The sequence below is a fragment of the Myxocyprinus asiaticus genome, chromosome 6 (genome assembly GCF_019703515.2).
Source record: "Myxocyprinus asiaticus isolate MX2 ecotype Aquarium Trade chromosome 6, UBuf_Myxa_2, whole genome shotgun sequence".
In the NCBI taxonomy this organism is placed as follows: domain Eukaryota; kingdom Metazoa; phylum Chordata; class Actinopteri; order Cypriniformes; family Catostomidae; genus Myxocyprinus; species Myxocyprinus asiaticus.
The window spans coordinates 47643323-47658310 of NC_059349.1; the positions used below are offsets into that span (position 1 = coordinate 47643323).

A 14988-nucleotide genomic window follows, 5' to 3' on the forward strand; every position below is an offset into this window, starting at 1 on the left:
TGGCCAGACGGAAGCCACTCCTCAGTAAAAGGCACATGACAGCCCGCCTGGAGTTTGCCAAAAGGCACCTGAAGGACTCTCAGACCATGAAAACAAAGATTGAACTCTTTGGCCTGAATGGCAAGCGTCATGTCTGGAGGAAACCAGGCACCGCTCATCACCTGGCCAATACCATCCCTACAGTGAAGCATGGTGGTGGCAGCATCATGCTGTGGGGATGTTTTTCAGCGGCAGGAACTGGGAGACTACTCAGGATCGAGGGAAAGATGAATGCAGCAATGTACAGAGACATCCTTGATGAAAACCTGCTCCAGAGCGCTCTGGACATCAGACTGGGGCGAAGGTTTATCTTCCAACAGGACAATGACCCTAAGCACACAGCCAAGATAACTAAGGAGTGGCTCCGGGACAACTCTGTGAATGTCCTTGAGTGGCCTAGCCAGAGCCCAGACTTGAACCCAATTGAACATCTCTGGAGAGATCTGAAAATGGCTGTGCACCGACGCTCCCCATCCAACCTGATGGAGCTTGAGAGGTCCTGCAAAGAAGAATGGGAGAAACTGCCAAAAAATAGGTGTGCCAAGTTTGTAGCATCATACTCAAAAAGACTTGAGGCTGTAATTGGTGCCAAAGGTTCTTCAACAATGTATTGAGAAAAGGCTGTGAATACTTATGTACATGTGATTTTTTTTTTTTTTCTGTTTTTTTATTTTTAATAAATTTGCAAAGATTTCAAACAAACTTCTTTCATGTCATTATGGGGTATTGTTTGTAGAATTTTGAGGAAAATAATGAATTTGATCCATTTTGGAATAAGGCTGTAACATAACAAAATGTGGAAAAAGTGAAGCGCTGTGAATACTTTCCGGATGCACTGTATATACAACACAGCAATGGGATTTGGGGACTGGCCATGACATCAAAGCTCTTGTAACTCATGGTCTGAATGATTCTCTCTCTCTCTCAGGCAATTCTGATGGATGTCCCCAGACTAAAGCACATTATAGTTGTGGATGATAAGCCCTCTAGTTGGCTAGATCTGCCTAGAGGCATCATGGTTCACAATATTGCTGCTGTGCAAGAACTGGGGGCCAAACCTGAGAACAGTAAGGGCTCAAACTTAATTCCCCTCTAATCCCACATGTTCTCCCAACATGCTCTCAGACTCCAACAAATGGAATATGTTTGGAATGGAATACTGCTACATGTGCTGTTTTTACAGTATTTAGTATGCATGTGCATAAAGTATGCAAATATTTGACCTTTTGCATTTGGCAAAATGTGCAGTATGCAACCTGAGCACACTATGCAGGAAACTGTACCTCATAATGCATCGTGCTTGGCTTGACCTTCTATGTACTGTCACAAATTAACCATAAGTAATTTCTGATTACTAAAACTGTGATTTTTATCATCTACTTCTTGACTCATTATTTGATCGAACTGTCAGAAGTTGACATCTTTACACAAAATTGGCTTAAAAATGCAAAATTATAGTATTTATTTCAGAGATAATAACTAGACAATAGTGAGCTAACGTGACACCATTGTAGCATACTGCTGTTTAAAACTTACATACAGGACCTGATTTATTAAAGGTTTGCATGGATAAAAATAAGCAAAAACTTGATTTCAACAAATTTCCAAGCTGATTTACTGACATAGTCTACTCTGAGGATTGTCTTTCAGATTAGAGCCCTTTATTTGGGATCTTAGTTAATGAGGACCACTGTGTACTGTAAAAAATACTATTTTACGTATGCAGTATATTGTATGTACTGCTCAGTACACTGGTATTCCACATATCCTTGGTTTCCCAAAAACATATTTAAGGAATAGTTCACCCAAAAATAATAATTCTTTCATCATTGACACACATGCCATCTCAAACTTATATGACTTCTGCGAAAAACAAAAAAAAAGATATTTTGAAGGAGAGATGTACTTATATGTGTACTATGCAAGTCAATTGAGTACACTTTCAAGCTCGTAAATAACATAAAGTTATAATGGTATACCCTTACAAAAAACCGAGAGTGTCTATTGTTGCCAAAAGTTTACAGCAGGTTCACCACTACCGGTGAAGAGCTACAAACATTGCATGTGAAAATTATGAGTGACAAATTTGCAGCTAGTTTGCCAGAAAACTAGATTTTTTGTGAGGCAATCCATATGACTTGAGTGGTTTAATTCATGTCTTCTGAATAGGGCTGCACAATATATCGAATTTGTCTAAATATCATAAATGTACATATCGTGATATGCATATCGCAAGAGATAATGGGTTTTAATACAGTAACATTCCAGGCGACACAGGTAGCAGAGAATAGACTGGGCACGTGATTGTCACTCTGTGCGTGCAGTGTGTATAGGCACTGACTCAAATGATGGTGTGTGTCATAATTTGGGCATATGTACCTGTAATCGACGCAGTCCTGTGCTGTGTGTGTGTGTGCAGATAATAGTGAGACTAGGTGCCAGTATACAAACTCGAACTTGGTTTATTAATTGGTCGCTGTGGTCTGTGTGGACATATCAAAGGATGGGTTTCGATTAATGGATTGTCCCATTAAATCATTCCCATCAAAATAATTTAAAAAAATAAATGTCCCACATTGATTACAATATTTTTATAATTAATTTGAACATGAATTACTGTGTAAAAATAAAATAAAATATTTTACAACACCAATTCTTTCAGGAATTCCACGATATAGTGAAATTAACTTTTATATTCATATGCTTTTTACAAAAAAATATAAATAATTGAAGATTCATTTTAATATCTGCTACATAATAGTAAAAAACGGTATATTATATGCAGTCTATATGCAATTTTGAACAAAAGACACCTATGTTTGTGATCTCTTGGATAGATGGTCCTTTTTTTATTCCAGTAAACTTTAGTTTATATGAGCGGTGGGGGTTCCGATGTTCCACGCACTATGATGACATCAACATAGGATTATCGTATTGCATATCGCATTGTCCAGCAATTTATTGCATATTGCATTTTTTCTCCATATCATGCAGCCCTACTTATGAAGAAATACGATCAGGTTTGGGTAATAAAAATAAAATAAAAAAACAGTCCAAAATATAACTCATTCACCATAAGTCTTCCTTTCGACACTTCCTTTCGATGATGCATGCGCAGAGTGCTGAACACGCACCGTGTGCATAAATTAAAAAGGGATTGTATCGATTCAGAAGACATGGATTAAACCATTTGAGTCAAATGGATTACCTTAATGCTGCCTTTATGTCCTTTCTCAGGCTTGAAAATTTTGGACCACACTGACTTGCATTTTATGGACACATCGTATCTTATTCAAAATATATTTTTATTTTTTTCCATATTTTTGTGTTCCACAGAAAAAAGAAAGTCATACGAGATGGCATAAGAGTGCATTTAAAGAAACAAGCAGTGTTCAAACCGGCTGAAAAAAACAACAACTTTTGTCATGTTTTGAAGTTTACAAGCTCAATAAACAGACTAAGGACAAAAAGAGCTGTAAATATAGATTTTGTTGTGGAAGAAAGATGAGTTTTCACAGCAGGATAATCCTGTCAGATGAAAGAAGGCTCTTGAGGGGCTGGTGGACCAGTGTTGAGAGCCCACACACTCAACCGTTGTGTCAGATAATAGCAAAAATCCTCTTGAGATAACAGAAGGAGATGTTATCATTAATAGAACAGGTTTTCATGAATCAGACAAACTGAGATAAAAGATTTGGACCTTTCACTGGAGTATTAGACCTTATCTTTTTTCTTCTTTGCCTGTCTAGCTTTCCCACATGTGAAACTGAGCACAATGAATGACCTGTGTCTCTCTGTCTGTGTGCAGTGGCCGTGTCCCGTAGACAGCCTCTTCCATCTGATATAGCAGTGATTATGTATACCAGTGGATCTACAGGCATCCCTAAAGGAGTCATGATCTCCCATAGCAACATCATCGCTGGCATCACCGGCATGGCTGAACGCATCCCTAACCTGGAGTACGTCTGTCTGACACCACTCCTGTTTTACTGTCTCGATTTATCAGTCAGTCTTTAGCTGACTCACTATCTGATATTGTTTTTATTATAAAATCATAATAAAATAATATAATAATCTAACATAAACAATAAAAATATTGATGACCTTGATTGCAAGTTACAGTGGCAAGAAAAAGTATGTGAACCCTTTGGAATTAGGTGTTTTTCTAAATTGAATAGTCATAAAACTTGATCTCATCAAAGTCACAAGTATAGGCAAACACAATGTCTTGAAGCTAACAACACGCAAACAGTTATAATCTTTCATGTCTTTATTGAACATATCCCATTAAACATTCACAGTGCTGTGGAAAAAGTAAGATTCTGGTAGCTGCAGATTACACCTGCACAAAGTTCAGAAGGAATTTTGGACCATACTTCATTACAGAACTGCTTCAGCTCAGCCATATCCTTAGTATGTCTGGTGTGAATGGCTCTCTTGAGGTCATTCAACAGCATCTCTATTGGGTTAAGGTCTGGGCTGTGACTGGGCCACTCCAAAAGGTGAATTTTCTTTTTTTAAAGTCGTTCTGTAGTGGATTTACTTTGATGTTTAGGTTAATTGTCCTGCTGCATTACCCAACTTCTACTGAGCTTCAGCTGGCACACACCCACCCTCACATTATCCTGTAGAATATCTTGATAAACTTTGGAATTCATTTTTCCCTTGATGATGGCAAGCGGTCCAGGCCCAGAAGCAGCAAAGCAGCCCTAAATCATTATGCTCCCTCCACCGTACGTCACCGTTAGGATGATGTTTTCATGTTGGTATGCGGTGCCCTTTTTACGCCATACGTAGTGCTGCATGTTCTTCCCAAATAATTCAACCTTTGTTTCATCAGTCCACAAAATATTTTCTCAGTAGCGTTGTGGAGTGTCAGGTTTTCTTTGGCAAACTTCAGGTGCCCAGCAATGTTTTTTGTTGGAAAGCAGCAGCTTTCTTCATGATATCCTTCCATGGACACCATGCCTGTTTAATGTTTTCCATATAGTAGACTCATGAACAGAGATGTTAACCAGTTACAATGATTCCTTTAGTATTTAGCTGTCACTCAAGGGTACTTTTTTTTTTTTTTTACCTCATTGAGCATTTTGCAGTGTGCCCTTTGGGTCATCTTGGCTGGACGGCCACTTCTAGGGAGAGTAGCCACAGTACTAATCAAGACAATTTGTCTAACTGTGGAAAGATGAATATCTAAGATCTTCAAGCTAATTTTGTAACCCTTTCCATCTTTATGCAGAGCAAAAATTCTTGATCATAGGTCTTCTGAGATCTCTTTTATTTATTTTTTTTTAAAGGCATGGTCCATGTCAGCAGATGCTTCTTGTGAATAGCAAACACAAAATGTTTAAGTGCTTTTTATAAGTCAAAGTAGCTCTAACCCACATGTCCAATCTCATTTCATTAATTGGATGCCAGGTTTGCCAATTCCTTTCTCTAATTAGCTTTTGTTGACGTCATTAGCCAAGGGGTTTTCATACTTTTTCCAACCTACACTGTGAATATTTGAATGATGTATTCAGTATGTACAAGAAGAATACATTAATTTACATTAATAGTTATTAGTTAAAACAGATTGTGTTTGTTCATTATTGTAACTTAGATGAAGATCAAACAAGATTTTAAGACAAATTTATACATAAATGCAGGTAATTCCAAAGGGTTCACATATTTATTCTTGCCACTGTACATAGTTTTATTGTAGTTATATTAACTTTTGTAACTGGTAGATTGTTGTAAACTATGCTAAAATTTCAGACTTGGTTTATTTACTTCTCATATTAAATTTCATAAGCTATTTGTTGTGAAACTTTCAAAGATTGCTTTTGCTAGCCAAGCCACTTCGATGCTATCTGTGGCTGAACTTTGGGCTGCTATTTACATGGGGGAAAAAACAATACGTCGGATATCAAAAATCTGTTTTTAACAGTGTTTTATTTCATTCGAACAGTGAGAATGACACCTATATTGGCTACTTGCCTCTTGCTCATGTCCTGGAGCTCAGCGCTGAGCTGGTGTGTGTGTCACATGGCTGCCGGATCGGATACTCGTCACCTCAGACGCTTGCTGACCAGGTACAAACACACATTAGTCATGCTGATGTGTTGACACACATGTCATTATGTCTTATGATGTTATCATCATGTCAGTTCTTTTACAATCTCAGAGAATAGAGTGCATATGATAAAGTTTGTTTGGCCGACAGCTTCATATACTGAAACTATTGCAAAGTAAAGACAAATTGCAATAATGCAAGATAAATAAAGGAGATAGCATGCAGTTATCTCTCTCTTTTTCCTCTCTGCCACAGTCGTCCAAAATTAAAAAGGGCAGCAAAGGAGACACTAGTGTCCTTAAACCAACACTGATGGCAGCTGTACCAGTAAGAAACCCACACACACACGGAGAAGCATTGATGGTAGTAGTTGTTGTGTACAATTTGTATTTTTGTCTCTCTCTGTAGGAGATTATGGACCGAATCTATAAGAATGTAATGACTAAAGTTGAAGAGATGAGCAGTGTTCAGAAAACACTTTTTGTTCTGGCGTACAATTACAAAATGGAGCAGATCTCCAAAGGGTACAGCACACCACTGTGTGACAGGTAACACAATGATTTGAACTAAAATTGACTATGCTAGCTTGTCTCTGCAATATACGTTTATATTTGTATTTTACTTTTATTTCTAATTCCTTTCTTGCTTGTGTGTGTGTGTGTGGGTGATTGTGCACGCACCTCCAGGTTGGTGTTTAAGAAAGTGCGCTTGTTGCTTGGCGGTAAGATGCGTGTGCTGCTCTCTGGTGGAGCTCCTTTGTCTGCTGCTACTCAGCGGTTTATGAACATCTGTTTTTGCTGTCCTGTGGGTCAGGGCTACGGCCTAACTGAGACCTGTGGAGCTGGAACCATCAGTGATTGTAAGCATGAGATTCAGATCTGGTCGGGTTAGAACTGAAGCTAGGGGAGGTAGAACTTTAGGCATGAGAATGGCACTCAAAACAGTAGTCATAAAACTTGTTTTAGTAAAGTAATACAATTAAAAGATGGGACAATAGACTTACAGCCAGGTGCAGTAAAACCAATGGTGTTCAGTGGAGTTGTAGTATTAAAAGCTGGGACATATCAGGGAATTTTAAGATTGAATTTTAAAGAGTGATTTGAAAAGTCATAAAATGTCATTGAAATTTTTATAGAGATTTTGGTAACACTTTAAAATAAGGTTACATTTGTTAACATTAGTTAAAGCTGACGTGTGTAACTTTTATGGTGTTAAAATACTTGCAGCTTAATACGCAGAGACATCCATAAGTAAGCCATTCATAGGTTAATTTTCTTGAAAACTGTAAGCACTGTCTCTGGGGCACTATGAAAATTCCTCTTTGTTTTGAGCGACGTGTCTCAAGAGAGACAATAAAATTGACTCAACCAATGGCGTGATTTATGGGCAGGGCCTATCTGTTTGTTCGATCAATGCAAGGAGGCATTTTCAGAAAGCTGTTTTGAAAACAATGTTTATTTTTGCAGTTCCGTTTGGTGGTGCTAGTGGTGGAGTAATTACATACTTCAGCTTTAACATGAACTAACAATGAAAAATAGTTTTAAACCACTTATTAATCTTGTTTATTGTTGTTTGCAACATGTAATAATGCTTTTTTTTTTTTTATACCTGCTAACATTAGTTAATACATTATGAATTAACATGAACTAACAATGAACCATTATATTTAAAAAAAATAAATAAATAAAAATAACATTATTAATTTAAATTCTCTCATCATTTACTCACCCTCATGCCATCCCAGATGTGTATGACTTACTTTCTTCTGCTGAACACAAACCAAGATTTTTAGAAGAATATTTCAGCTCTGTAGTTCGATACAATGAATGGTGGCCAAAAATGTGAAGGTCCGAAAAGCATATAAAGGCAGCATAAAAGTTATCCGCACAACTCCAGTCGTTAAATCCATAACTTCATAAGCAATATTATAGGTATGGTTGTGAAAAAGATCAATATTTAGGTCCTTTTTTTCTATAAATTCTACTCCCTGCCCAACAGGTGATGATATGCACAAAGAATGCTTATTGCCAAAATAGAAAATAAGAAGAATAAGGAGGGGGCCTGAGTAGCTCAGTGGTAAAAGACGCTGGCTACCACCCCTGGAGTTCGCTAGTTTGAATCCCAGGGCGTGCTGAGTGACTCCAGCCAGGTCTCCTAAGCAAACAAATTGGCCCGGTTGCTAGGGAGGGTAGAGTCACATGGGATAACCTCCTCGTGGTCGCTATAATGTGGTTCGTTCTCAGTGGGGTGCGTGGTGAGTTGAGCGCAGATGCCGCGGTGGATGGCGTGAAGCCTTCACACGCGCTATGTCTCCGTGGCAACGCGCTCAACAAGCCACGTGATAAGATGCGCGGGTTGATGGTCTCAGACGCGGAGGCAACTGGGATTCGTCCTCCGCCACCCGGATTGAGGCGAATCACTACGCAGCCACGAGGACTTAAAAGTGCACTGGGAATTGGGCATTCCAAATTGGGTGAAGAAGGAAAAAAAAAAAGAAAGAAAGAAGAAGAAGAATAAGGAAGTGAAGTAGAAAGTGGAGATTTATAGTAAAAAAGGACTTAAATATGAATCTGCTTCACAACAACACCTCTCATATCACTTCTGAAAATACAGTGCATTCAGAAAGTATCCAGTCCCCTTCATTTTTTTCACATTTTGTTATGTTGCATCCTTAGTCTAAAATGATTTAAATTATTTTATTTTTTTCACATCAATCTACATTCCATACCCCATAATGACAAAGCAAAAAACAGATTTTTGATAACTTGTGTGCATCCCATTTCTCTGGATCATCTTTGAATTGTTTCTACACTTTGTTTGGAGTCCACCTGTGGCAAATTCAATTGATTGGACATAATTTGGAAAGGCACACACCTGTCTATATAAGGTCTCACAGCTGAAAATGCAAATCAGAGCAAAAACCAAACCATGAGGTCAAAGGAACTACCTGCAGAGCTCAGAGACTGGATTGTGTCGAGGCACAGAACTGGGGAAGGCTACAAAAATTTCGGCTCCATTGAAGGGTCCCAAGAGCACGCTGGCCTCCATAGTTCTTAAATGGAAGAAGTTTGGAACAACCAGGACTCGGCCAAATTGAGCAATCAGAGTGGCAGAGTGGCCAGACAGAAGCCTCTCCTCAGTGCAAGACACATAAAATGTGCCTAAAGGACTCTCAGACTGTGAGAAACAAGATTCTCTGGTCTGATGAAATGAAGATTGAACTGTTTGGCCTCAATTCCAAGCGTCATGTCAGGAGGAAGCCAGGCACTGTTCATCACCTGCGCAATACCATCCCAACGGTGAAGCATCATGCTGTGGGGGTGTTTTCAGCAGCAGGGACTGGGGGACTGGTCAGGGTTGAAGGAAAGCTGAATGCAGCAAAATACAGAGATATCCTTAAGTCAGGAGGAAGCCAGGCACTGCTCATCACCTGCGCAATACCATCCCAACGGTGAAGCATCATGCTGTGGGGGTGTTTTCAGCAGCAGGGACTGGGGGACTGGTCAGGGTTGAAGGAAAGCTGAATGCAGCAAAATACAGAGATATCCTTAATGAAAACCTGGTCCAGAGTGCTCAGGACCACAGACTGGGCTGAAGGTTCACCTTCCAACAGGACAATGACCCAAAGCACACAGTCAAGACAACGCAAGAGTGGTTTAGGGATGTAACAGGGTTCAAATGGGCAAGGAGGAGGCAGGAACCGCATGAACAGTCAAAATAATATTTAATTTAAACAAAAAAACACAAACACACACACAAAGCAGCTGCGTGTGTCTCTCTCTCTCTCTCTGCCGAACTGCCACATCCGGCTGCATTTATCCCTCTCCTCGGCTGATTAGCCCGATTGGGGACAGACCGGCCCCATCCTCCTCCTCGTCACAAGGGACAACTCTGTGATTGTCCTTGAGTGGCACAGTCAGAGCCCGGACTTGAACCAATCGAACAGAGAGAGAGACCTGAAAATGGCTGTCCACCGACGGTCCCCATCCAACCTGACAGATCTGCAGAGAAGACCGGCAGAAAATTCCCAAATCAAGGTGTGCAAAACTTGTCGCATCATACCCAAAAAGACTTGAGGCTGTAATTGCTGCCAAAGGTGCTTCAACTAAATACTGAGTTAAGGATCTGAATATTATGTCAATGTGATATTTCAGTTTTTTTCTTTTTAATAAATTTGAAAAGTTATAAAAAATCAGGTTTTTGCTTTGTCATTATGGGGTATGGAGTGTAGATTGATGTGAATTTTTTTTTAAACATTTTAGCATAAGGCTGCAACATAACAAAATGTGAAAAAAAAAAAAAAAAATGAAGGGATCTGAATACTTTCTGAATGCACTGTATATAGATTTAACCACTGGAGTAATATGGATTACTTTTATGCTAACTTTATGTGCTTTTTGGACCTTCGAATTTCTGGCCACCATTCACTTTGTATGCATTGTATGGAACTACAGAGCTGAGATATTTTTCTAAAAATCTTTGTTTGTGTCTTGCAGAAGAAAGAAAGCCATACACATCTGGGATGGCATGAGGGGCAATAAATTATGAGAGAATTTTTAATTTTGGGTGAACTATCCCTTTAACTAAGATTAGTAAATTCTGTAAAAATATATTGTTCATTGTTAGTTCATGATACCTAATGCATTTATTAATGTTTACTAAAGTGCTACTGTGATTTCTCTAGTTGTAGTTAATGCTCAGCTTCAAATATTTTAATGCTTAGAAATTGCCCTTTGAAATCACAAAATTAGTTTTAGATACAAGGCAATATTGTCTAATAACAAATGACTGGGTAAAGTCATGGAAATTCATTGGTCAATAGGCGTGGAAACCCTGAGGTTAACACATTTTGAATAAGTGGCATGGGTTCTTGAATAAAAAATTGGTTTAATACAGCGATTACAAGAATTTTACACATCAGCAATACTAGTAAACGGTTGGCAAATCATACTGTAGCTAGATTTAAAAGCAGGTGATAGTAGAACCAAAACATTCAAAGCAATTTACACTACATTAATTCTACTTTCAAGGATAATATGTCATTTTCAAAGTGTTTTAAGACTCTGTGTGTTTCTGCAGTGTTTGACTACAGCACTGGGCGTGTTGGAGCTCCTCTGGTGTGTTCAGAGATCACTCTAAAGGACTGGGAGGAAGGTGAGCTCTGCTTTATTCAATAACTATAGACGCTTATGTTCGTGTTAAAGGGATAGTTCAACCAAAATTAAAAATTCTGTCATTTACTCTTTCTCATGTTGTTCCAAACCTGTATGACTTTCTTTCATGGAACCCAAAAGGTGATGATGGGCAGAATGACAGCCTCAGTCACCATTCACTTTCATTGCATGTCTTTCTATACAATGAAAGTGACTAACTTACTGCCTGACATCTCAGGAAAGTTTGGAACAACATGAAGGTGAGTAAATGACAGAATGGCTGAACTATCAATTTAATTGTTGTTTTAAAGTTTTTGGTTTTTGTTGTTATGCATTGTAAAAAAATTTAAACTTAGCACGTCTTATAGGGTAATTACAGTATATACGGTATTATGTTAGCCAACATTATCACATTTTTCCTTTTTTCTATCTGTAGGTGGTTATCACAGCACAGATAAACCTAACCCACGAGGAGAGATTCTGATTGGTGGGCCCAACGTCACCATGGGTTACTATAAGAACGAGCAGAAGAACCGGGAGGATTTCTGTGTGGATCAGAATGGCCAGCGCCGGTTCTGCACTGGAGACATCGGAGAGTTTCACTCCGACGGTTGCCTCAAGATTATCGGTACAGAAACACACACATAGTCAACACGGGCAAATGGTGTATCCACACTCCAATTAGGGCATTTTTTATAAAGACAGTCATTCGCAGAGCTTGTTCTGTGTATGCTTTACTATCCTACCAAAGCGGTTCCTTATAATGAGTTGTGCCTTATGGTTGTGTGTGCAGACCGTAAGAAGGACCTGGTGAAGTTGCAGGCCGGTGAATATGTGTCTTTGGGGAAAGTGGAGGCAGTCCTGAAAAACTGCTCTCTCATTGACAACATCTGTGCTTATGCTAACAGGTAAACACAAACAAAGACATATTCACAGATAAACAAACACTTATTACAGGGCTCACACAGTCATGGAAAGCCTAGACATATCAAGCAATTAGTCATGTTTAGGTCTGGAAAAATTATGAAAATGTATAAAAATCTTCAATAGTGAACATAGATTTTCCTAGTTATGCTCAGCTCTAAAATAGTTCATCTGCTTGAAATTAGACTTTTTGAGTGCAATATCAATAAATAAGTCTCTATCTGTAACCACGAATGAGTGGAAAAGTCATGAAAGTTCCTTGGTCAAAAAGTGTGGAAATCCTTTTATTGTGACAGCTCAGCATTCACTCTCACGTTTTATAATAAGGCTATGCATAGTGTTCTAATGTTTGAGATGTAAAAGTCTTTCCTTCTCTTTACACAGCGATGAGTCCTACGTGATTGGCTTTGTGGTGCCCAATCAGAAGCAATTAACTGCGCTTGCAGCGCAGAGGGGCATCAGAGGATCATGGGAAGAGATCTGTAACCTTGCAGAGATGGAGAAAGAGGTTCTACGCATCATCACAGAAGCAGCTATAACAGGTACATCGCAAAAAGAGTGCATCTATGGGATTTACTTGGAATAACAACATTGATCTATTGTATTTTTTTTTTTTTTCGTTTTTTTTTTTTTTTGTCATTATATGGGGTCAAAGGTCCATCTGATCCTATAGAAGATCTAGCAATACATACATTTCCAATCTGACATGAAAAACACCCAATGTACCTCTTTTTTCTTTTATTGGTTTTTATGTCTATTCTTGTGTCAGTGTTTTGTGTTAATTTATGTTCACATAGGCCATTTTGTGGTTCATTATTGGGTGAATCGCTTGTAAGTGAGCGAAGTTGGGGAGGAACAAACAGTAGAGACACTACTAACTCAATTACATTTTTCAGTAGCATTCAAGTAGCTCCTCTGTTTTGAAAACTTGATAGCTTTTCCAATAATAGGCTATATCACATTTTTTAGTTGCAATGTAATTTGTTCACTGGCTTTCCGAGCAAGCTGTGGCAATTGTCAAACACACTCTTAAAACGTTCTTTCTCTCTGAACCTTTTAAGCTCTGAGGGTGTTTTTAAAGAAAACGTTTTAAATGTAATGGTATAGATTATAATAAATTATGTGACTCTGCCTAAGAAACTGCTGAAGAAATCACAAAAAATCTTGAGCCATTTTTTTTATTTTTCTGTTTTGACATTATATACCTCAGGGTGTAAATAAGGTGGCTCTGCTTTTGTTTTGTTCCTAATCATGGCACCTGTAACTGAGTAAAATGTTGTGTTGATAAAATAAAGCAATCAAAAGTTATAACATTACAAAAATAATTTAACCTAGTGTCCAAAAACGTCTCCAAACAAATAAAACATAATAAATGTACATAAGAACTAATATCACATGCAAACACAACAATGACTGAAAGTTTGCATAGCATGCAGACTAGTGTTGTCACGGTACCAATACTGGTGAAATTTCATGGTTCTTGATGTGCTAATATGCTGTTGAACATTCCTTTTAATTGTTTTTATTTATTCTTGTATTTTTTATTTATTTATCACAGATACATTTGCACATATACAGTGAAATTATTTTTTTTCCACATATCCCAGCTAAGCTGGGGTCAGAGTGCAGTGTCAGCCATGATATGGCGCCCCTGGAGCAGATAGGGTCAAGGGCCCAATAGTGGCATCTTGGCAGTGCTGGGGCTTAAACCCCCAACCTTCTGATCAGTAACCCAGAGCCTTAACTGCTGAGCCACCACTGCCCTTTTAAATAGGCTATTTAAAGTTAAATTTAAATGTAAATAATAAATGAAAATATATGCATATTTCCTTCGTGTTTCTAACACTTGTTTGTTTTTAGGGCCCTATTGAAATCTGTTTTATTTTTTCCCCAAATCCTTTTTTCCTTATTTTTTTTTCTTTTTTTTTTTTTCAGAATTCCATGTTTTAAAGTTTAATTTAATTATCAAAATGGTAAACTTTTCAAAACTTTTAACAAGTAAAAAAATAGAACAGTTAGTTTTCAACATACCATTGCATTTTTTGACAAAATTTTGTTCAGTACAAAAGCATTCTTGCTTGTGATATATTGCTTAATATTGTATCATTATAATCATTATTCATTCATCATTAATTATTATTATTATTGTTATTATTTCTACAGTGAGGATTACATTTTACTCTACAGTTATAATACATTTCTGTTGTTATTTCTTCAATTTCAGGTGTTTAACTTTTATAATGAATCGTACTTTTATTTTGCAGTGTGTTTTTGATGGAAGTTTAACTTCTCCGGATAAACAGTTAGCTACATGGCTCAGTGTGATCGTTAAAGCGCAAATGCTGTGATTTAATTATATAAATTATATAAAAATAACGCTTCAGAGTGGATTAGTGCTCTGCTCTGTCATCTCTCATACAACACGAATGATTCTAAATGTCAGTGGTGTTTCCAGTTTATGAGCGGTCTGCTTCACACATTCATTTAAAGCTCATGCAGCTGGAATGCAGACTAAGATTGCAGCATTTCACAGTTTAATAATCACACTGATACATATGATTTTAATTTGATTAGTTGTGCTTTTCAGTGGAAAAGGAGTAACAGAGCACATGCTCAAATAACATGTGAGCATTTGAAAGGAGTCGTGTGTCAGTAAGACAGTGTGCGGGTACCGAATTAAGACGGTGCTCGGTACTACCGGTACTGTAGAATCACTGGTATCATTACATCTTTTTTATTTTTGTACTGACTTGGTACCGAAATGCCGGTACTTTTGACAACACTAATGCAGACATTATTTTAGTTATGAGATTTCAC

General features: G+C 37.9%; 1 protein-coding gene across 1 annotated transcript in view; it reads left to right on the forward strand.

Moving 5' to 3' along the window:
• Positions 1-14988, forward strand: part of LOC127442067 (fatty acid CoA ligase Acsl3-like) — a 42951-nt gene that overhangs the window by 21510 nt on the left and 6453 nt on the right. Inside the window, exons 7-16 of the mRNA XM_051699783.1 lie at positions 968-1106; positions 3848-3998; positions 5990-6113; positions 6350-6421; positions 6503-6642; positions 6781-6953; positions 11174-11248; positions 11684-11875; positions 12041-12155; positions 12556-12713. Of these exons, the coding sequence (XP_051555743.1) occupies positions 968-1106; positions 3848-3998; positions 5990-6113; positions 6350-6421; positions 6503-6642; positions 6781-6953; positions 11174-11248; positions 11684-11875; positions 12041-12155; positions 12556-12713 (1339 nt within the window). The remainder of the gene's footprint in view (positions 1-967; positions 1107-3847; positions 3999-5989; positions 6114-6349; positions 6422-6502; positions 6643-6780; positions 6954-11173; positions 11249-11683; positions 11876-12040; positions 12156-12555; positions 12714-14988) is intronic.